Below are 22,865 nucleotides of genomic sequence, written 5' to 3'. Positions count from 1 at the left end.
CGTGCAAATATCTTAGTACAGTTGAAATAAAACTAAATTAATTTACAAGTAACTTTTCAGCAAGATATATTAGTTTCTTTAAGTCAATAATTCCTTACTATTGATCTTAAAAAGAAATATTTCACTGATAACTAAACTTTCTCATAAGTGAATCAACTAGTTCTTTTCCATCAATATTAAGAACTTATTAACTTAAACAAGTTTATTTTGCTGAAAAGTTTCTTGTTTTTGTCGTTTTTCAAGTGTATTAATATATTTGCATCACACTAGACAAAAATACTTGGTAAGATTTTTTTGTTTTGCAGCGAAAAACCACAAAATCTTGTTGCACTGGCAGATTATTAATTTTTTCCATAGTAGTCAAATAATCTGCCAGTGAAACTAGTAATTTCCCATCAACATTAAGCTGCTATCTTTTCCTAAAAGCTACCCGTAAGTTAGTTTTGTCTTATTTCAAGTTTATGAAAATATTTGCACTAACTAAACCAAAAGTACTTAGTAAGATTTTGTACATTGGTATTGCTAATTCGTCTTCATTTGACTTTATCACCATCATTTGCAGACATATTTGACCGTATAAAAGCAGCTGCAGCAGCAGGTGAGGTCATCGCCACTCGGGGTCAGATGGGGGCCAACTTCCGGTCACCTGGACCGGCTTGTTTTTATTTTTAATTTGCGCGTGTTTCTATTTCTCCCGTCCCCCCGCCTCTCTCTTTCTTGGTTCATTTGGGAAAGAGGAAGTCTGGAAGCGTTTCCATTTCCTCATGCCGCCGGTGTTTCCCCCTCCGCTTTTCCCTCCTCCCGTCCAATCAGGTGCAAGCAAGGCGGAGCGCGGATCACAGATTTAAGCGGAGAATGTCCGATCGCAGATTACAACCAGGATTTATCACAGAGATTAAACCATCTGCTTGAGTAAAAGTCTGCAAAAGGACATGGAACTTGCTCAGGTGAGTGATGGGAATCTATCACCTCCTCCTTCTCCATCATCCTCCTCCTCCTCCTCATCCTCATCCTCCATCATCATCATCATCCTCACCCTCCCTCTCCTCTCTACAGATCTTCATTCTGGCGCTGTGCGTCGTGTCCGTGACGATGAGACGTTGCTACAATAAGACCGAGCTGGAGGAGAAGGCGCTGAAGATGCTGAAGAACTTCCAACCGCCCCCTAACGTGACACCGTCTCCGAACTCTTCCTCTGGCTGCCCGGTGGAGTCCTTCAAGAGCCTGGCCTCCGGGTTCCAGAATGACCGCTCCATATCTCCCTGGAAATACGAGTGAGTACAGGCTTTAATACAAAGCGCAAAATATTCCTCTTTTTATACTTATTTATTGTAACTGTGGAGGAAACAAAAGAGAAGTTAATTGAGATTTTAAAGAGAGAGAGAGGGAGAGAAGAAAATCCAAACTGGATGTTGACAGACTGATGGAAACTCCAGATGATTTCCCAGTTAGACTTTAACTCAGCAAATTTCCCACTTCCACGCTGATACGATCTTTAATTTCTCTATTTGTGTCTTTTTTCTTCTCTTTTATTTCCTTTTTTCTTTTCTTTACATCCCTCAGATTAAAATAAGATAAACTTCCATTTACGCTCGCGTTATTGCATTCAATTGTAATAATAATAATAATAATGATAATGATATTTTTAAATTATATTATTATTATTATTATTATTATTATTATTATTATTATTATTATTATTATTATTATTATTATTATTTATTGCATCACTGCTCTGACAATTAATCAATTGTTCCTTTATTGGAACAACAAAAAAAGACAATTGTCCTACTTTATTAGTTTATATATCACACTAATTGATCAATAAATGTCCTTCTCACCATTATTGAGGATTCAGAGTTCAGGTTTAAAAATGACTGTTTTATTCTTCAGGGGCGTTCTTCGCATTAAAAGTGTCCAAGGGCAAATCTTTCCCTTAAGCCCCCGAAACTCTGCATTTTTCTTTATTTTATCTTTACATTAATAACTGGAGTAAAAGTGTTACTTTCATTCTTGACTCCTGAAAAGTTACTTTTGTCTTATTTCAAGTGTATTCAAAATATTTGCACTATTTTGAATACACTTATTTGTATTTTTGGTTTAGTTTATGCATGGTAAGGTTTTGCAGTGTATTGTGTATTTTTGCTTTAAATCATCATGAGTTATACTATATTAACACCTTATGTTTACAGCACCTTGATAGTAAGCATCCAACAAATTGAACCGACAGCAAAGTTGTAAAGAACATATTCTTTATAAAAGTTAAACACTGCTTTAAGAGTAGCTTTAAGAATGAAATAAATATCAAGTTTGTGTTTAAGTCTGACGGAGTCGTCTTCCTCCATCCACAGGACAGTGGAGGTCCCTGAGTTCTACCCCCAGACGTACACCCAGGCTGTGTGTCTTTGCCAGGGTTGCATCATGGTGAACAGCAGTGGCTCGGTGATAGAGGACTACAGCTACAACTCAGCTAAGCTGAATATCTCCTGGATGTTCGTGAAGAGGGAAAAATGTCAGAAAGGCGGGTACAAGCTGAACCTGGTGAGACAAGATGTGACTGTGGGCTGCACCTGCGTCAAGCCGTCCTTGTCGCACTCACCCCCAATCCCAGCAACTCCTGCGGGCGTGGAGCTCATGGCGGCACCACCTCTATGAGGTTCTGAGGACATATTTATTATCTATTTATTTATCCAAGTTACGATGGGTTGGTCTCTCTTATAACTAGTGTGAAGCTCTGCATAGTGCAGCTAATGACGGGTATTAAATACCCGATTCTACAACTGATGATGTTTCATCAAAAAAAAAAGCTATTGTGTACTTTGTTATGTAATAATAATATTTGTTTGAATTATTTATCTTATTTGTTTGCATTTATTTTCATCATGAGACTGGTGGTTTTTTTACTGCAGATGTTTTGTCCCAGTGGGACTTCACAGTTCAGCTTCTTTGAAGCAAAATGAAACAACAAATAAATAAAATGTTGAAACTTAAATTAAAAGCAAAGCAGCTTGTGTGTCTGAATTATTTGATTGATTCATAGTTTGTCAAATATACAAATATACAGATACATCTAGAAAATCAGAAAGTGAAATTCATTCATTACAGCAAAAACACAAAATCTTACCAAGTATTTTTGTTAGTACTCTTGAAGTAAAACAAAACTAACTTACAAATAACATTTCAGTCAAATTTAGGAGCTGGTTTGAAGTTTATAATTTTTTAATATTGAGTAAAAAAGTAGTTAATCTGGCAGATTAATTCACTTATGTCATGGGAAAATATGTTAGGTAAAATAATCTGGAACACAAATTAGCTTTAGCAATAAATATGTTCAAATTTAGGGATATACACTGAAAAACACTAAATATCACCGTGTTGGTCTAGTTTCTAGTTCAAATATCGTTGTACACTTGAAATAAGACAAAACTAGATTCCAAGTTCATTTTCAGCAAGATATAGAAGCTTGTTTTTGGTCAGTAATTCCTTAATATTAATAAAGAAATTATTAGCTACACTGGCAGATTTTTTTCATTCAAGACATTTTCTCCATGTCATAAATTATAGAAATTATAGAATCGCAGTGATAGAAATAATAAAAGTACATTCATAGAGATGAACATGGCTTTCAGAAACCTGACATTTCTATTTAAAATATAATTTTATTTATCTTATGTAATATTTAACTTTTCTTGGACACTGAGTTCTAGGTTTTATACTCATCTAAGATACAAGAAATAAATACGTATGTGGAGAGGGAGTAGTTTTCTAAATATTTATCATTTTGTTCACAGGAAAGTAGTGAAAATGTTCACATTTATTGTTGTCACGAGATACAACACACGCACAAACACACGCACATACACACGCACAAACACACGCACAAACACACGCACAAACCCTATTGATTTATGACTGAAGTGACTGGTAAAAAACCTTGGGACCACCCACGTGCATAATAAGCTACCTAAGACCCACCTATTTATACCGTGAAATACCCACCTTCCAACTGAAATTAACTAAGTGAATTCCTAATGAAATAACTTATTCTAAGTAACGAATTAAACAAAAAATCTAATGATAAATCAACTAAAAAATAAACAAAAATAGGAATAATATTTTATACTTATTATCCTCGTCCAAACTGATCAGAATTATCACCGCCATGTTCATATATATACATCTATTTCTGTTCTGTGGCGGTAGAAATGTGTGTATATATTAGTGGTTTAGATAGAAACAGCACCTTCTACTGTCATAGGCGTAGAATTGTATCCAAATGAGTTGCCTGTCTGGAAATATGGGAAAATTTTGACTTTATTTCGGTTGTCTTGGCCTATGACTTTATTTGTATCATTTAAAACACGAGAAGAAACTAAAACATTTTTTAACAAATGTGTACTCGTCTATTTTTGGCAGCAACCGTCACTGGTGGATGATCAGAACGTTTTAGGTCGGAACTAATGAGTTGGTTATCGGACCGTTTTCAGCGTAACACCAGGCGGTGATAAATAAAAGCAGGTTGTTAACCGCTAGCCGTAAACTCGGTAAGTTTCGGAGATTAAACAATTAATTCAGCTAATATAAAACGGCCGAATAATTACTCCGAGGTTATGCATGTTTAGCATCTGAAAGTCAGACGTACGGCCGGTTTTGAGTCGTTGATCTGATAGCATCAAGAAGCTAAAGGAGCTAACATTAGCTTATGCCTCGCTCCATCTAAACTGAATAGATTATCGTTACACACCTTGACAGACGCCACATGTCAGAAACACACTGAAAGCTTTAATCGGTGTGACGAACTTTCATTTAATAACATTTACCTGAATAGTTTAAACAGAGGCGGTCAAGAACAGGCAAAATCTGGGGCATGTTCCCTGAGGAGTTGCGTCAAAAATAAGGATTGTTTTGTCTACAATTTAAATGAAAACTTGCAAAATAATCACAAAATATTGGCTTAATTTCAAAATGCTTATTTGGTATTTTCCTGAATTATTGATTAGACATCGGTACCTATTTAATATTTCCTACAATCATCAGCTAATGAACTTGTAATACTAGTTGTATTCAGTGAAAAATCCACAGTAATTTAAAGTTTCATATAAATAGAATTGAAATCAAAAGAATTTATAAGACAAGATTTTGTGTACAAGTTTAGACAATAGACTTAGAAGCCTCATATTGAGTATAGTAGACATAATAGTAAAATCCATTGGAATATTGTTTTAGATTTAAAAAAATACTTGAATATAAATGGTTTGTATGTTATATACTCCTTGTGAATTTCCTGTCTGCTATATTGTTCAGAAATATGTAATGTGAATAAAACAAACACTGACTCAGTGGTTAGGTTACAAAAGAAAAATAACGTAGCATATGAACCAGTTAATAAACTTTTTATTTAATTCTTTAAAATGTATAGATAGAGCTTCTGCATATATAAAAATACCAGAAATAATGTAGAAATCAACAAAGAATATTCTTCCTTGAAACTAAAATGCAGATATTTTGTTATTTCAATTGTTATTTATTACTTTTAATAAAGTCTAGACCTTCCTCTGGCTAAGTTGAAATATGGTTTATTCCACCTTTTATGGCTGTGTTAATAGAAGGAGAAAGAAATGTATAATGAATGATTGTTCTGGGAAGGTTGCAGTTATCATAAATATGCAGAGCTGCACCCTGCAGCAGCAGATAAAAGGCTGTTTTTGAGATATCGGCTTAGCAAGATTGGAGCTGCCCCTTTATTTCTCAGCAATATTTTATTTCTTTTTTGAAAAAATAAAATAAAAGAAGAAATACATCAGTAAATAAAGTATTAATACATTTAAACAACAACATCCCACGCCAGAGTGGTGCAACAAATACAAAAAGCATCCCCAAAATGTAGAAAAAAAAGTTGTTTTTTTCCCTCTTCCTCCTAAAGTTAATCATTTTTTATTATATTTTAAATGTCTCTAATGCCCATTATGTTTACATCGTAACATTGCTTCTTTTTAAAAAAAAATATATACAAAAATATCTAATTTCCCTTAAAAATCCGTCGCACCCACAGCTAAACGTGTCCCGCTGTCTTTAGGGTCGCTCCGATGGCCGGGGGAGAAGCGGCGGGCGTCGACCTCAGCAGGAAGTTCGTGTCTGAGTCGGAGCTCGATGAGAGGAGGAAGAAGAGGCAGGAGGAATGGGAGAAAGTCCGGAAGCCCGACGACCCGGAGGGTGGGAGTGGTGCATCCAGAAGACCAGGATCAGGCTGGCTGCAGCCCGTTTTAACACGTCTGTGTCTGTGTGCTCACCAGAGGTCCCAGAGGAGGAGTACGACCCCCGCTGCCTGTATGACCGGCTGCAGGAGCAGAAGGACAAGAAACAGCAGGAATTTGAGGAGCAGTTCAAGTTCAGTATGTCCATTTATTCCCACTATACTCCAGCATTTTATTGTAAAAATCCGTAAAGTGTGGATAAAAGCATAAAAATTTGTCTGGTCACCCCTCATTAATTTCAGGATGGCGGCCATTTTGCCTCCCATTTCTGAGCCTTTACAACTAATTATTGCTATAAAATTTTACCCATTTTGATAACTTTGATGAACTTTATGACTTTGGTCATCCTATTTATACAATTTATAAGTAATGATATGAAGCAAAATCAGCTGCTGAAAATGAGCCATTATCCTCCTACCACTCCCTGTCAACTCCTTCGTCTCTTCCGCCATCAGTAATATCCGGTTGTTGATCACATGTTTTGTGTGATGCGACAAAAGTCTGCAGTTTTTACGAAACACAATTGAAATACAGCTGAAAAACCACCTCATCCTAGATTGAAAAAAATCCAAACAACTAAAAAACATCTGTTTATCAAAAACGGGAGCTTTTTCAAAATGCCCGTATTTCCAATGAGGAAACTTATTTTCATAATTCTAATTTGCATAATTTTAAGGTAAATGGAAGCGGCGCTACATTCTTAATTGTTAGCCTTAGCTTCTGCTAATTTTGTGTTTAGCGTTAGCATCCAGTAATTTTCTAGCATTAACTTAGCTAAGGCTCTTGTTTAGCGAGTTAGCCGTTAGTAAACCTAACTTGTACAATAACCACTGCAGATTTTAATGCGAACGGAAGTTCTTCATGGCGGCCATTTTGAAAAGTGTCCACCAGAAAAAGGAAACATATCAGATTTCTATGTTTTTAAATATGTAAGCTTTGATTTGGCACCAAACAAAAATAATTGGTAGACAGTGAAACTATGTTTTTGGTCAGCACTGCCCTCCACTGGCAATAACTACTGTTGATTTAAGGTTTGTTAGAATTAAGAAAATTATTTCCGTTCGCTAAACACCAGAAAATTTGGCGAGAAAGTTTTTCTTTGTAACTTTCTTTGTAAATGTTGTTTTTGAATTTAATTTGAGAAGGAAGGTAATTTACCTTAACATATATTTGGATTGTTTCAATGTAATTAATATTTAGTATTACTAATGTTTAAGTTATTGATTAATCTGTGTAATTGAAATAACGGTTGGCATTTATAGATCATAAAACAACATTAAGGATTTTTTTGGTAAATTAATGTTTTGTTTTTGGACCAATCAAATGTAAAAGATGTGAGAAACATTTCAAAACATAACATTTGTTTTATTTTACTTTATGTTGTCCCTGCTGTAGAATACAGAACAGTCACAGTAATGGTAATAAATGATGTATTACAGTGAATTTAAACTGTATCTTTTAGTTTATGTCTATTGTTTTTATCTCCAAAGTGCGGTGCTGGAAAAGTTTGAAAACTTACCTTGAAAATGCCTGAAAAATATTTTGATTTTCACTGTTGGAAAGGTGAACGAACCCTGTAGACAGAAGTCACTGTTCATTTTTGGATGTCTCAGATTAATGCCGTTTCTGTCTTGCCGTATGCTGACAGGACTCAGATTAATGCCGTTTCTGTCTTGCCGTATGCTGACAGGAAACATGGTGAGGGGACTGGACGAGGACGAGACCAGTTTCCTGGACGAGGTTTCCCGGCAGCAGGTCCTGGTGGAGAAGCAACGCAGAGACGAGGAGAAGCAGGAGCTGTTGGAATACCGAATATCCTTCACACATTTAACTCTTTTTTATAATTATTAACGTTATTATTCATCACTTTGTGATTTTAAAGTTGCAGAAGGATGTGCAAATAGATTCTGTTGTTTGCAAAACGTCTTGCTACTGACAATAATTTGATGCTGATGTGTTAAAAAATAAGTATTTCTATTTGTAAAACCAATATCTATCATTTCTCAAAATGTTCAACAATCCTCATTCTCATATTTCAACTTTTCTATCGTATAATTACGATTTTTTTGTATCATTACGCCTTTTGCTGTTGTAATATCATGACATTCTCAAATTATCCCGATTTTTTCTCATATTTTTTCAACTTTATTCTCGTAGCACTGTTACTTTTTTAATATTGTAGTAATCTGGTGTTTTTACAACTTTTTTTCTTATACTATGATGATTATTATCATATTGCGACTTTATTTTAGTATAATTCCGACTTTTTTCTTCTATTATCACACTATTCTCGTATTATAACAACTTTATTCTCTTTAATTGTGACTTTATTCTTGTAATTTTATTACTTAGATCTCACACAACTTTTTGTCGTAAAATTATGACTTATTGTCATAAACCTTCATCTCAAAATATTAGAAAATTATTATTTTTTAAAACCTTTAAATGTTCTCAATCTGCCTCAGCTGTCTGCTGAAGAAGTCACAACAGCTCATTACAAAAAAGCCTGCATACAGAATATCCAGCAAAATTCACAGAAAGTTGAGTGGAAGGAAAAAGTTTAACCTGAAATTTTAAACGTATTGATTACATTTGATCCATCCCTGTTGGATCTCCCTAACTCTCCACCGTCACAGCGCTCTGGTCAAGCAAGCATCAGCATCTGCAGAGAGTCGGAGAGAATCAGAAAAGAAGGCGGGGCCTAAACAGTCGGGGGCGGAGCCAAAGACCAGCCACTTATCTCAGGCTCATTTATTAGTGGGAGCTGTGAAGAGGCGCAGGTACGAAGTTCTTCAATGGTTTTACTGAAACATGGAAATTACTCCTGGAAAATAGAAAACAGAGTGGAAAAGATTTTGGTTCTTAATATTCATTTTTTCTTGTTTTAATAGATAAAAAGTCTGGATTTCTAAAGATAAATGAACATAAGAAGGGAACTGGATTTCAACTGCTTTCCATTTTTCTTTGTGAATAATCCTGTTTTAAAATTTCTAAAATTCTCACGATTCAAATTCAAGTAAAGTAAAGATAATTTGAACAGGATTTTCCATAATTTTCCATGATAAATTGGTCCCAGAATTTCTCCTTGGGGTGTGGGGACCTCTTTCTTTCCTTCCCCAAAATGGTGTCAAACTGGGTTTTTCTTTGCGTTCTTTAAAATCTTTTTTTGTGAAAAGTGTTTTAGGAAACCATGGAAACCGTTTCTGAAGCGTCTCCTCTTCTCTTCTTTCCTCTCAGCTCCTCGCAGTCGTCAGACGGCGGCAAGAAGCCGAGGGTGGAGAACGCGAGAGGAATTGGAGACAGACTCGCAGGTGGGCATCGGTCTGACTCGGAAAAATAAATGTTTTGGGTTTTAGCAGCAAAGATGCAGAAGAAACCATTCGGAAGAAAAGACACGATGACTAAGATTTGAAAAGAAGGATGATCTAAGAAAGGAGAGGAGAAAGGAAGGGATCTAGTTCTTGTAAAAACAATAAAATGTTCACTAAAAACCTCAAATGAAAGAAGAAACGTGTCGTTTTCATCAAAACATTGTGGATATTTTGTGTCTAAATGAAACCTTTTCTTCAAATTTCCTCAGTTTTTATCAATCTTTTTGAAGTAAACGGCGGCGCTGATTGTGACTGTTTTCCTGTCCAGAGGAGGACGGAGGCAGCAGGGAAGCTGAGGACCGCCGAGCCGTCCCCGGCCTCACGGCGAAGACGCCGCCGTCGGCCGCCCACGGCATGCTGCACCTGCCGTCGGCGGCCGTGTGCGTCGGCGTCTTACCGGGCCTGTCCGCGTACTCTGGCAGCAGCGACTCCGACAGCAGCTCGGACAGCGAAGGTAGCGTGGACGCAATCATGTCGCCGTATCCGCGGCACAACAGGGCCTACAGATAGACACGCACTCACTCACTCACCCACCCACAGAAACACTAAGCGAAGCGTTCAGCTGCAGCTCCATAGCCACACATCACTGTAAAAATCCTTCAACTGTGGATACAAGCATTAAAATTAGCTTGCAGCAGAGAAATGGCAGCCATTATTTGATATTTGCAAATTTAGTGCAAAAATAAATTTTCCTCGATGACCACCTTAAAAACTGGCAGCCATATTACATTTTTCAAGATGGCTGCCGTTATTAGATATTTGCAAATTCTCCTTAACGACTGTCTTGAAAATTTGCAGCCATCTTTAATTTTCCAGTGGCTGTTGTTTATTTTTCTCCCCAAGAATGAATCCGCTGGGATTAACGGTGCCAGTTCAGGTTCTTGTATCCGTATGTGAAAGATTTTGCTGAAATCTTGAGTTACTTGCTGCAGCTTGTAGAGGTGTTCACTCCGTTCCTCTCCCAGCTGTGAGTTTAACTGTTTCTCTTTGTCTCCAGACAAAGTTCAGCCCTAAATCTCTACCTAATCTGTGCATTATTTCATGTTTCTTCGTCAACGTGGCTCTGAAATGTGACTCCTTCCCTCGATCACGTCTCACGCAGTTTAAGCCGACCCCCCCTGACCACAGCGACTGCAGGCTGTGCTATTGGCTGAGGGAACAGAGACTGACAGCTGTGGAGCGAAGAAGAGAGGCCGCTTTAGGACTCACTGTAGGATTTTACGTTTGATGTGTTTTATCATCAGAGGAAACTTCTTTCTGTCTCAGATGTTGAAATATTCTGTGTTTACGGACAGATTTGTGAGAGTGTGTGACAGAACGACGGCGCTCCCTCAAACTGTCGCATTGTAATAAACTGATTTATCGGCAACGAATCAATCGGATGTTTTTTTTTTATTAACTTCAGGATTTAAGGTTTAATTTTCTGCACAGATTCAGTCACAAAAAATGAAAGCAGGAAAATTTTCAAATGATTTTTGTTTTCTGGTTCCTTAATTAATTTATTTTTTGTTGCTTTTTGTTCGTCGTTCCTCGCTTTTTGCTCGTTGTGTCCTACCGCCTTTACTTCCCTTCCTCATGCCCTTTCTTCTATCCTTGCTTCCTTCAGTCCTTCCTTGAGTCTCCAGAGGCCTAAACATAAAATCAGATTAAATATTAAAGCACCATCAATGTGATTAATAAGTATATTTATCGCCTAGCGCCACATTGAAAGTAATAAAGCTTTTAGTCTACATCTGATCATTGCACAATAATCAGGAAACTTTTTAAAATATGATGCTTCCTGTAAAAACCTATTAAAGCTTCTTTTATTCTTTAATAAACATTAAGAAATTTTTAAACTTTGGTACAGAGAAACCACACAGAACTGCACTTCCTGATGCATCTGAAACATTTTAAAAAACACGTACAGCAGAAAAAATGTACAGAACCATTTAATCTCCAAGATAAAGAGAAAAAATTCTCAACATTAGAAAACTATGGAGCGCTGTTTGTAAAGTGAAAACTTAACACCTATAATTTGGTTTATTTGTCCTGCCAGAGAAATAAAATGTGGGCGTTCATTCTTTTAAGTCATGTTTTCACCATATTAGTCCTACTTTTATCAATGTCAAAGTTCCAAACTAAATGCTTAACTTGACATCTAAGTATTTGCTAAATGTTTAGCTTTCAAATTAAATATTAATTTAAATAAATATTCAAACTAAATATTGAGTTTGTGAATTCAACATTTAGTTGGGCAGCTAAATAGTTAAACTAATTTTTTGCCCTCCAAAAGTCAGAAAACCAAGTTAGTTGGGAACCAAATATTTAGCTTAAAAACTAAATAATTGGTTCCAAACTAAATATTTATTTTAAAAATAAATATTTAGCTTAAAAACGAAATATTTTAAAACGAAATATTTTGCTTTCCAAACTCAATATTTATTGCCAATCTAAATATTTTAAATTAAAAGTGAAATATTCAGTTATATTTTGCAATAGTTTTAAAACTATTGCAAAAATGTTTAATTCAAAAAGTAAATATTTTACTTCCAAAATAAATATATTTTGTTCCAACAAAAATATTTCATTAAATCTTTTAAGTTAAATATTTTTGTTGGAAAGCTATTTTTAAGCTCAGACTTAAAATATTTATTTGGGAACTAAATGTTTAAATTAAAAGCAAAATATTTAGTTTGGAAGGTAAATGGACATCTATAAACATGAATAAAATGGTGAAAACATGACTATAAAAGTTAACACCCACAGTTTTTCCCTCTGGCTACGTAAACCAAAACGTTGCTGTTAATTTTTTATTATGTAATCTTACAAACGGCGCTCCAAACAAAACATGGAACCAGGTGTTTCCTTCTATGAAGAAATATTGGACTTTTTGGGAAATAAAAATGGCAACGCGAGTCCAATCAGTCGACGCTCTGCGGATCTTCTGTTGGTTTCGGAGTCAACAGATACCGCAGAGCCCAGTGTAGCAGAGACGCAGCCACTCGGAACTGACTGAAGTCCTGGAGGTTCTGGCCCGACACTCTGTATTTGTAGGAGAACGGTCTGCCGTCGCCGTGAGTGCCTATGGTCATTTTCGGGGCGGGTCCGGTCTGTTTTGGACTGTCCCCGTTTCTGGAAGATCCAATCTGGGAGTCAAAGAGCCAAGATGGCGGACTCCCACTTATTTCTTCCTCCTCTTCTTGTTGTTCCGCTTCGCATCGCTTCCTCTTGGGCTTCCTGTAGCTTCCCGGAACGATGTCGGTTCCGTCTGAGGCAGGAGGTTCTGGTAGACTCACGGTGGCTGATGAGGAGCTCGGTGGGAAGGTGGCGGCGGGTTGGTTTTGATAAGGAGGGAGGAGGCTGGGAACCGGAAGCTGGGTGCTGGCAACCGGAAGCTGGGTGCTGGGAACCGGAAGCTGGGTGCTGGGAACCGGAAGCTGGGTGCTTGCAACCGGAAGCCGGGTGCTGGTTACCACGGCAGCAGAGTAGAGTTTCGGGGTGGACTCCGCGGACGAGTCGGAGGTGGAAGGGCTGATTCCCAGAGGGGGGAACATGTCCCAGGGGTTGGTGGAAAGCAGGGCGGTTGGGTCCGGGAAAGGAGCGACGTCCTCCATCAAAGGAGGGGAATGCTCAGCTGCATTCCCCGCATCTCCCGCATTCTGAACTGGATCGCCACCTGCAGGAGGGACGCGGTAAGTACTTTCTCAGGCTTGCAGACACAATATGGCACCCAATGGGGAGTTTGAATGCAAAAACACCTGTCAGATACTATGAAGCGATATTAGGAACAAGCTAAAAATAACGAAATCAATACAAAAATAAACTTGTACAGAATAAAGTCGTAATATTACTTTAATAAAGTGACTTTATTCTGGTAATATGACTTTATGCTTGTAATACTATTACTTTTTATTATTTCAACTTTATACTGGTGATATCACTTTATTCTCATAGGAGTTTATTCTTGGAATTTTTTTTACCTTATTTTTGTAATTTTTCTTTTTATATGTTATTTTTTCTTAGTATGGCTCTCATACTCTAATAGAAAAGGATGACAGCCACAGAATTATGACTTTTTTCACAGAATTATGACTTTTGATCTCAGAAGGTTAAAGAAATAATTGTTTATATATATATATATATGTATATATATATATATATATATATATATTTTTTTTTACTTCAGTGATCCTGATCATATTCCAAAGTCATTCATAAAATACACATAAAGCTGAGAATAAATAATTATTCAAATTAAAAAAATACTTTTTTGATATTCCATTGTTTGGCGCCCTTTTTAACCTGGCGCCCCTATGGGTCTATCTATACAGTGCGATACTGACCTGCGGGATCGGTTATCTGCCACGCAACATCCCCCACAGAGCAAGCTTGTTCCCTGCTCTCATCCGGAATGAGAAGCAGCTTCGCCGGGACGCTGAAGCTCGGTTCCCCCTTGTACCGGACCCGGTCCAGGTCCCACCTGGTGCAGTTCGGAGGCGGGGTGTGAGCAGAGGTGGAGGGTCGGGGGTTCCTCAGAGCCAGCAGTCTCTCCCGGATGTCCCGCAGCAGCGTCTGCAGACAGTCGTGCTGCCACTCTCCTAGCAGTTCGGACAGGTCCAGTCCGGCCTGGCTCCGCTGGGAGTCCTCCTGACCAAGAAGGGACCTCCAGGTTCTGCAGATCTTCATCCGGACCGCGGCCGAGCTGGTACAGCAGGGCGTGTTGTCTTTAACCGGACCCGCCGCGGTGGTGGCAAGTTCCCCCACTGACAGGAAGAACCGGCTCTTGGTCTGTTCCGGGTCCATGTGGAACCGGAGCCGGTAGTCCTGCAGACACACGGTGGTGTTCAGGAGGCTGCTGAAGCACTCCCGGTCCTCCTTCTCCTGGAGCTGCTCCCAGCCGGAGGCGGTGAGCACAGCCGGGATCTTGAGCTCTCCGTCGGACAGGAAGAGCAGCCCCGTCGGACCATCGGAACCCCGAGCCTGGGACTGGGTCATCTGACCCACCCCGATGACATGAGCCCTCAGCTGGCTGCCCGACTCATCCCCGCTCCCGTAGCTAAGGATCAGATTCTCGATCCAGGGAGTCAGTTTGCTCCAGGGGGGCATTTGCGGAGCTTGTTTTCAGCTTGACGGAGTGCGCCTGCGACTAGCATCCGACAGGAAACTAAGTACATAAAATAGGTTCCTCCATAATAACTTGTTCAAAAAGCTTTTTTCAAAACCTTCATGTACTTTTACATCAGTTTACAAACAAAACAAGGCAACAATATTAATACAAAGTTTCAGATTTCACAGATTGAGTTGCATATATTCAAAATAATATAGAATAATGTTACACAGAACCGAATACAGATGTTTACCACAAATCAAAGTTATTAATCAAACTACAAAGTTGAGCAGATTTACTTTGAACCAAAATCAACTTAGAACATTTTTCCATTGACATAAATTTGGATTAAGTTTTAAAAGTCTGCATTTATGAACAACAAAAAAAACTTTCCAAGTATAATGTTACTTGTTCGCATTTGAAAAGAGTGAAGGCAGAACAATACGTGTACAATGCAATGTGTACACATACGTGTACGTGCATGATTTTGTAAATAATGATAATTTACTGCAAAGTTGGCATTTTTAATGGACTTTCAATGCAACTTTTAGAGCAACTTTGCATTAAAAGTGTCATTATTTACCGAATGACACTTCATGACAACTGTCATAAACATTCATAAAGACTCCTTCATGTTCATGACAGATGTTATGTCATGTTTATGACAGTGTCATGTCAGTCTTATGTACACCCCTTCAAATAAAGTGTTACCCTTTATGTATATATCACATTTCAAGATAAAAATCACAAAGTGCTTCAACAACAATAAGAAATACAAAAAGTAAATTTAAGCTAAGGCAAGTTTACTAGTGGGACTAGCAGTAGTGATAACTAATGGATAAAGTAGACAAAGATAAAATAAACTTTTGATGTACATATGAATCACAGGACTAATTTAAATAACAATGAATTACACCAGTTAATTTGTCACTGGTGTAATCTAGAGTGACAGATTATATATCTCCGTGGTGAAAACTCAGTGGGGAAAACCTCTGAAAGTCTTCAAACCTACACTGTGAATGGAGGTTCTGCTGGAAAATATGACGGAGCTAGATGAGCACAAAATAATACTGGGTTCATCTCAGTATTTGACAGAATACCGGGAACATTTTTGCTTTTATTTTCGTTGCAAGTTTCTTTAATATTCTAAATGCCTCTTTAAATAATGGATGGATAAATTAAAGCCACTGCTGCTGTATTTATTAACTTTTTTACATGAAGCTTATTGGTGGGACGCTATTACCTGAACTCTTTCCGCCCAGTTCAGGAGACGTTCATGAATCCAAGACAAATACATTACACGAAGTTGTAGACGCATTTTTATACAAATTTCCCACCAGTTATTAGTGTAAATGAGTAGTTTTGTTGAATATTTTTACATGTTGATAAATACACATTTAATTTATTGTTATTCTTCTAATTATACATTCTGGTGTACATCTCGTACAGTTTTGTCCTATGTTCCTGAATGCAGCATGTAACACATGCCTGTACCGTCGACTTCCAACCTTTTGGAGTGATTCATGGTGTTCTGAGGGCAGTCCGGGGCACTCCCTGTGCCCAAAAATACAAAAAAAAACAAAGAAAACTTCAGGTAAGACTTTACAACAAGCACATATTCTAATAGAAAACTACAGCATGTTGTTTTAGCCCGCGTCGGAGCCGTTAATATAGACTGTAGATTGTTTTGCTGCTAGCGTAGCTTTTCTTGCCAAACTTGATTTAAAAACTGGTTACTTTAAGACGTTCCAGCTTGCAGCACCTGTATGCGCTTGCTTATAGAAAATAAATCTGGGTTCTTTTTAATAGTGGTGCTTTTACAAAGTATTCGGCTCGGTAATAGATAAACATACTAACAGCATTAATTAGCAAACGTTTATGAAATACAGTGTGTACACATCTCTTGACAGAAGACCTGTCCCAAGTCCAGACATGCCGAACTCCACATCCGGTGATCCCGGTTTGACGGTTTCAGATCCGCAGCACTCCCAGAAGCTCCTGAGAGTTCTTCGGACCTTCTGGCAGGAGCAAAGCTTCCACGATGCGCTCCTTGTGGTGGATGGAGAGGAGATCCCAGTGCAGAAAAACATCCTGGCTGCAGCCAGCCCCTACATCAGGTCAGACATTCCTCCTGCACACAGCTGGTCGGACATTTGTTGTGTTTGTGGCAGCAGATTGATGGGTGTGTTCACTTTCATTAGCTGGGAGTGATTCCAGGCAGCTTTTATTTTCATGTTGTGACATATTCTGCTGTGAATAATTTCATTTCAGGACCAAACTGAACTACAATCCTCCTAAAGAAGATGGATCAACCTACAGAATTGAGCTGCAGGGAGTCCCCATGGCCATCATGAAACAGATCCTGGACTACATCTTCAGCGGGGAGGTGATTCCCAGCTTTTTATTCTCAAAATGCACTGTGTCCTCTGATTTATCTGGTCAATCTACACACGATTATGTAAATATATATATATATTGAGGTCAGAAAGATGGGAAAAATTAGTGCAAAGATGTTTTTGTTATGGCCTATTTCAGTAATGTCCAAAGTCTTTGCTCCTGGGGACAAAACTGACAAATTTAAACTACTATCAGGTCACAAAATTCATGAAATTTAAATATACAATTTTTTATGAAATATATAAATTTGTAAAGATTTAAAACATAAAAAAAGACTTTGAACTGTTGCCGCAACTAACGGTCATTTTAGTAACTGATAAATCTACTGATTATTTTTGATGGTAAATTAATTGGATAAAGAAAAGTGTTTCATCTAACCCTTTTTATATGTTGACACAAATATTATGATTAGTGGATTATTGAAATAATCTTGAACTAATTTAGTAATTGTAACATATTCAAACAGTAATTAAGAGAGAAACTGTAAGAAAAATATATACATTTTGCATTTAATGTAAAAGCACCAAAACTCCCACATGGCAGTTTTAGCTTCACCTGGTTCAGATTTACTAAAGAAAACATATTTACTGCATTTTAGGCGGTAAAATTAGTATTTTCTTATTTAAAATCATAATTGAATAATTTGTTTATTTGCATCTTTTAATGTTTTTCTAATAAAAAATGCTTAAGTGATTAAATGAAAAAATGTAGAAAGTGGCATTGTTTATTAGATTAATCATCAGAATAATCAATTAATCGATCACTAAAATAATCGTTATTTGCTGCACTAATAATATGTAATGTTAGAATTTTTCAGAGAAGCTGAATTTTGAGGATTTTATTCCCTGTTAAACAGAATCTTGAAACACCAGTACAGCTGTTGGATTTGTTTTGTAATCCCAGATCACCCTGAGCGAGGAGACCGTCCAGGACATGGTGCAGGCGTCCGACCTGCTGCTCATGACCGACCTGAAGCAGCTCTGCTGCCAGTTCCTGGAGAGCTGCATCACGGCGGAGAACTGCATCGGCATCCGCCTCTTCTCGCTGCATTACTGCCTGCAGCACGTCCACTACGTCGCCACGGACTTCCTGCAGACGCATTTCCGCGACGTGGCGCTCACCGAGGAGTTTAGGGAGCTTCCCCACAGCCGGCTGTGCGAGCTGCTGAGCATGGAGAAGCTCAACGTGGGCAACGAGAAGCACGTGCTGGAGGCCGCTGTGCGATGGTTCACCCATGACCCGGACTACCGCAGGGTGAGGAAGCTTCACGCTCTCCATAGCTGATTTCCAGCTGCTGGGCCTGTCAAGATGATAAGTTTTGCTGGATGTTATTGTGACAAACGATAATATTGGCATTTTGATTAGGGATGCACCGATTGCAATTTTCTGGCCAATCACCAATTATCGATCTTTTAAAAACCTGACCTGCCGATTCCAATTTTTTTGTCTGAAATGTTGCTAAATATAGCAAGAAAGTCGCTGAGTTGGTAACAGTGGAGTGACGATTGTTAACTGCAAACGTGCAGACCTGACCTGGTGGGTCTGTCGATCAATCCTCATTTTTAGGCATTTGTTGAGGAAGATAAGATCAGGGGATCAGATTGACTCCAAATATAATTGTCAGCTGATCTCCCAAAATTAAGGAAGTAAATTGGTAAGCCACTAGTTTTGGGACAGTTTTCAGGAAATATATTTATAATGGTATAATCATGCAAGAACACATTCTCAAAATCAATAAGCATTAAATTTAATTGAATATTTAACACTGGAATTGTAATATATTTTAAATATGCAAAATAAATAAATAAAACAACAAATACAATGAATTGTCTGTAAACAAAATTGTCCCCCAAAAAGGGGCTAGTTGAGACCAAAGTACCACACTGAAGACTTTTAACATCCAGAGAGAAAAGAGAAAAAGGATAAATAATAAATTCATCACGTGATTCATTGATTTATTGTGACCGGCCTAGTTGTTTGACTTCACAGTTTTTCGTTTCTGTGTCTGCAGGTCCATATGAAGGAAGTGATGTCGGCCGTGTGGATGCAGGGCTTGGACCAGAGCTACCTGAGAGAACAGGTGCTGCTGCAAACAGCATTTTGCACATTAGTATCTGTAGATTCTAATGTGCCATTTCAAGTTTCTAATCCTCAAAACTCTGAAGGTTAATTAATGTTCTAATAATATAAACTCAAAGAAACTGAAACACTTTATTCCTCCATCACCTCCAGCAGACACTGAACTGCAGCCATGATTTCCTACTGATCATTTTCACATAAAGTGATGAAGTTGAATTAGTTTTTGCGTTTTAGATGTTTATTTTGTGTCGTGTGATCAGTCCATGGCAGAGCCGCTGATGAGGGAGGTGGTCAGGGAGTTCTGCCAGAAGGTTCTGACGGAGGATCCGCCGCAGGGCGAGGCGATGCTGACCGCCTTCAAACCCCGAGGTTACTCTGAATGCATCGTCCTCGTAGGAGGAGAAGATCGAAGGTAGGAATCTGTATTTTCATCTTCAAGTTGGAACACAACTTACTGCAGAACCGCACAATAACATGCTTGCAGCTGTTTGGGTCCTCACTAAGCCTGTCTTAATGATTGGGAATTAAAATTACTTCATTAATTTTCATTCAGATTAATGTTTTTTCAAGAGCAATTTTGTTGACAGAGTCATTATGATCTATTCCATTAATGGTTTTGGTTGTGTGTGTGGTTTTGTGTTTTTTTTGTTTTGTTTTTGGTTCTCATGTTTTATTTTGGACATTTAAAATATCTTCCACTTCCAGTGTTAAGTGTTCTTTACACAATTAAAGTTTATTGGTTTTGGTATTGGTCATTTATTTATAGATCAATATATTTCCATGTGCATTCTAGTTTTATGTATTTATTTTAAATATTTATTTTATAGTTGGTCATATTTAAGTCACTAACAAAGCCATACTTGAAAATGGTCTCAAAACAACAAAATTGTTGTTTATCACAATAACTTCTGTAACAACATGAAAAAGTTAAATCAGTTCAAGTCATTCTTGAAAAAAATAACAAAAACACTTCTTCCTTTCACTCAACTTTCCAGTAATATTCTTGATCCCATAATCATGAAGATTGTAACATAACATATTCTTTTGTATTGGTTTTGTTCCAACATTTGAGGAATATTTGAAATATCACAATATGTGTTTACTTTTTGAACTGAATTATTGAGAAAAACTTAATTTTTAAAGGATACTTTGTTTTAGTGAGGTGTATTTTAGCTGTAATGTGGGTCAGAGACCTCCATCTGATCCACTGTTCCACTCCGAACAGAACCAGGAAGCCGACCACCGTGACGCGCTGCATGTGCCCGCTCTACGACCCCAACAGGCAGAAGTGGATCGAGCTGCAGCCGATGGGCCTGGCCCGTCTGGGCCACGGCGTGGTCGCCGCCGGTTAGTGCTCCATCGGAATCTGTTCCGGAATAGAAAGGCTTAAGATTAATGGTTCTTAAAATTAAAATTAGTTCCGATGGATTAGCTGAAATAATAATGTCCATCAGAGCTTCTTTTAGTGTTGTAGTTTGTCCGCCATCCAGCAGGGGGCGCCGCTGGTCATCCTTAAGCGGAGCCTTTGATACAGAAACAAAGATGGCGGAGGGATAGCGGAAACACTCCAAAAAGAGTCCGTCGTCGGATGGAAAATGCACTTTATTCGGTTCTGTTTTAAAATATAAAAACTCGATAACCTCATTAAGTTAAGTTTCATATTAATAGCGCTCATTTAGCCGAGCTACACGATGGAGCAACGCCAACCTCTCATTCAAAGATTGTTGACATGCTACTGCTATGAAGACGAGGTGACATGTGGAGGAGATGAAGCAGAAAAAAATGTAACATGATGGAAAAAGAGTATGATACCAATAAGCAATGTAGATTTTGAGGTCTGTTTTGAGTTAATGCACTTCATGAGGCGAAGTTTTAACATGTCTTCATGAGCAAAAGAAGTTCTGTCCGAATATGTCTGTTCATGGGAAATTAAGTGTTTCACATATCGTCACCTTCCTTAATGACCTACGCCATTTTTTACGCCAAACAAACCAAAAAAAGGCCTTAATACAAGAGAAAACTCCGCTTATCAATTGACCGGCTGTCGATTAAATTAGGTGGATTAATTAATCGATAACTTGCATCCTTAGAGCAGAGCAGCAGGCGGGTTGTTGATGAGGCTGTTTCCTGTGTGTCAGAGGGCTTCCTGTTTGTGATGGGGGGAACAGATGAAAACGGCACGATCCTGGACACTGGAGAGAAATACGACCCGGACTCCAACTCCTGGAGCCCCATCCCCCCGATGCTGCAGGTACCTGGTTAATCTGAGAGACTATTCATCTACAAGCTGCATCGGTCTGTCTGCAGCTCTGTTTACAACCTCCATAGATGTCCAAATGGCTTGTTTTAGCATCTTGTGACCACAAGGTGTCAGTATTGCTTTTAAAGTCAAATTGCAATAAAACGCGACAAACTCTTATTTTTGTCTAGTTTCTAGTTGCAGGTATCTTAGTACAGTTGAAATATGACAAACTAGCTTGCAAGTAAATTTTCCACCAAAATATAGAAGTTTTTGGTGGCATTTTATTTGAATGTGTGTGCATGAGACTGATATCACACTATCATGAACGGTTTGACTGTTATGAAGTGTCATTAAGTAAATAATGACATTTTTAATGCAAAGTTAGCACTTTTAATGCAACTTTGCATTAAATGTTGCTTTAAATTGACAACTTTGTAGTAAAATCATTTATAAATAAAGTACTAGTTCTGCTTTCAGATGTTCTCACTTATAACGAGACATTTTCCCTCGTTATAAAGGAAGAAATCTGCTTGTAAAACTAGTCACTTTTAAGTCAATTTTAAGGGATTATTTACGTAAGACAAGTTTCCTTGTTTAAAATTTACTGTTAAGTTAGTTTTGTCTTATTTCAACTGTACTAAGATGTTTGCTAGACACAAATTCTTGGTAAGATTCTGTGTTTTTGCACTGGTTTCTACTGACTTTAGTATCTTTTTCTTTCTGATTTGGTTATGATGGGAGTCACAGCTTTCCCGCTTTTAAACACCATATCTGATCTCAGGTCAGCCAGTTTTTACACACACATGCTGGCTTTAAATAAAATCTGTTTCCTGTCTGATGCTTGCAGCCTCGTCAGAACTTCGGCGTGGTGGAGGTGGACGGGCTTATCTACGTGCTGGGAGGAGAAACCGAAGACCTGGCGCTGACCGCGGTGGAGGTTTTCGACCCGCATTTCAGCACCTGGAAGATGCAGGCGAGCATGACGATGATGCGGAAGGTAACCGAGGAGGACTTCACTTCTTCCCAACATTGATTCAGTTCTTTCAAGTTCACTGACATTAAATTTTCCACATCAATACAAAAGATGCAAAAGATCAAGAAAATGGCAAAACCTTGATTCTTTGATTTTGTTATTCATTTTGTTTCAATTGAATTAGATGCAAAGGTAATGTGTAATACATGTATATACATATAATTACATTAAATTACCAAAGATAATTTATTGAGCAGAATTTAAACATCAGCTTTGTTGAAGTTTCTGCTCACAAACCAGGAATTTGACTTTGATTCCACCTTGTTCTCAATTTTAAATATGAATATGAAAAAGCAAAACTAAAAGACAAGGTTTACAATTTATAAAGTTTTAATAATTTAAAATGGACTTACACACAATAAAAATTAAAATAAGAAACAAATAAAGTAAAAATAATAAA

General features: G+C 37.8%; 4 protein-coding genes across 8 annotated transcripts in view; 3 read left to right on the top strand and 1 right to left on the bottom strand.

Moving 5' to 3' along the window:
* The first annotated feature begins 849 nt into the window (after positions 1-849).
* Positions 850-2,815, top strand: il17c (interleukin 17c). Its single transcript, XM_008412669.2, has 3 exons — positions 850-947; positions 1,057-1,274; positions 2,352-2,815. The coding sequence occupies exons 1-3, from the start codon at positions 933-935 to the stop codon at positions 2,653-2,655; spliced, it is 537 nt and encodes a 178-aa protein (XP_008410891.1). The 5' UTR covers positions 850-932; the 3' UTR covers positions 2,656-2,815.
* A 1,631-nt stretch (positions 2,816-4,446) lies between these two features.
* On the top strand, positions 4,447-10,998 carry psme3ip1 (proteasome activator subunit 3 interacting protein 1). Of its 2 annotated transcripts, XM_008412554.2 has the most exons (8): positions 4,447-4,544; positions 6,077-6,213; positions 6,294-6,392; positions 7,945-8,066; positions 8,889-9,034; positions 9,492-9,565; positions 9,894-10,079; positions 10,728-10,998. In XM_008412554.2, exons 2-8 carry the CDS (start codon positions 6,087-6,089, stop codon positions 10,730-10,732), a joined length of 759 nt encoding a protein of 252 aa, XP_008410776.1. In that variant the 5' UTR covers positions 4,447-4,544; positions 6,077-6,086; the 3' UTR covers positions 10,733-10,998. The 2 variants fall into 2 exon arrangements, with proteins under 2 accessions (XP_008410776.1, XP_008410774.1); XM_008412552.2 differs by having other exon boundaries at positions 9,894-10,998.
* Positions 10,999-12,275: 1,277 nt separating this feature from the next.
* acd (ACD shelterin complex subunit and telomerase recruitment factor) lies at positions 12,276-15,259 on the bottom strand. The gene is made up of 2 exons (XM_008412547.2): positions 13,951-15,259; positions 12,276-13,283 (listed from the first exon to the last, which is right to left on the bottom strand). Exons 1-2 carry the CDS (start codon positions 14,711-14,713, stop codon positions 12,529-12,531), a joined length of 1,518 nt encoding a protein of 505 aa, XP_008410769.1. The 5' UTR covers positions 14,714-15,259; the 3' UTR covers positions 12,276-12,528.
* Positions 13,190-22,865, top strand: part of gan (gigaxonin) — a 16,760-nt gene continuing 7,084 nt past the window's right edge. Inside the window, exons 1-10 of one of the 4 annotated variants that reach the window (XM_008412549.2) lie at positions 13,190-13,299; positions 16,164-16,308; positions 16,625-16,831; positions 16,986-17,100; positions 18,015-18,365; positions 19,123-19,191; positions 19,451-19,602; positions 20,416-20,537; positions 21,329-21,441; positions 22,280-22,429. In XM_008412549.2, coding sequence (XP_008410771.1) covers positions 16,647-16,831; positions 16,986-17,100; positions 18,015-18,365; positions 19,123-19,191; positions 19,451-19,602; positions 20,416-20,537; positions 21,329-21,441; positions 22,280-22,429 — 1,257 coding nt within the window. In that variant the 5' untranslated portion in view covers positions 13,190-13,299; positions 16,164-16,308; positions 16,625-16,646. Of the gene's footprint in view, positions 13,300-14,758; positions 14,776-15,378; positions 16,309-16,624; positions 16,832-16,985; positions 17,101-18,014; positions 18,366-19,122; positions 19,192-19,450; positions 19,603-20,415; positions 20,538-21,328; positions 21,442-22,279; positions 22,430-22,865 lie in introns of those variants that run through there. The other 3 variants (XM_008412550.1, XM_017305523.1, XM_017305522.1) reach the window with 3 other exon arrangements.

Source organism: Poecilia reticulata, linkage group LG6 (genome assembly GCF_000633615.1).
Source record: "Poecilia reticulata strain Guanapo linkage group LG6, Guppy_female_1.0+MT, whole genome shotgun sequence".
NCBI lineage: Eukaryota > Metazoa > Chordata > Actinopteri > Cyprinodontiformes > Poeciliidae > Poecilia > Poecilia reticulata.
This window is presented reverse-complemented; position numbering and strand designations above follow the sequence as displayed.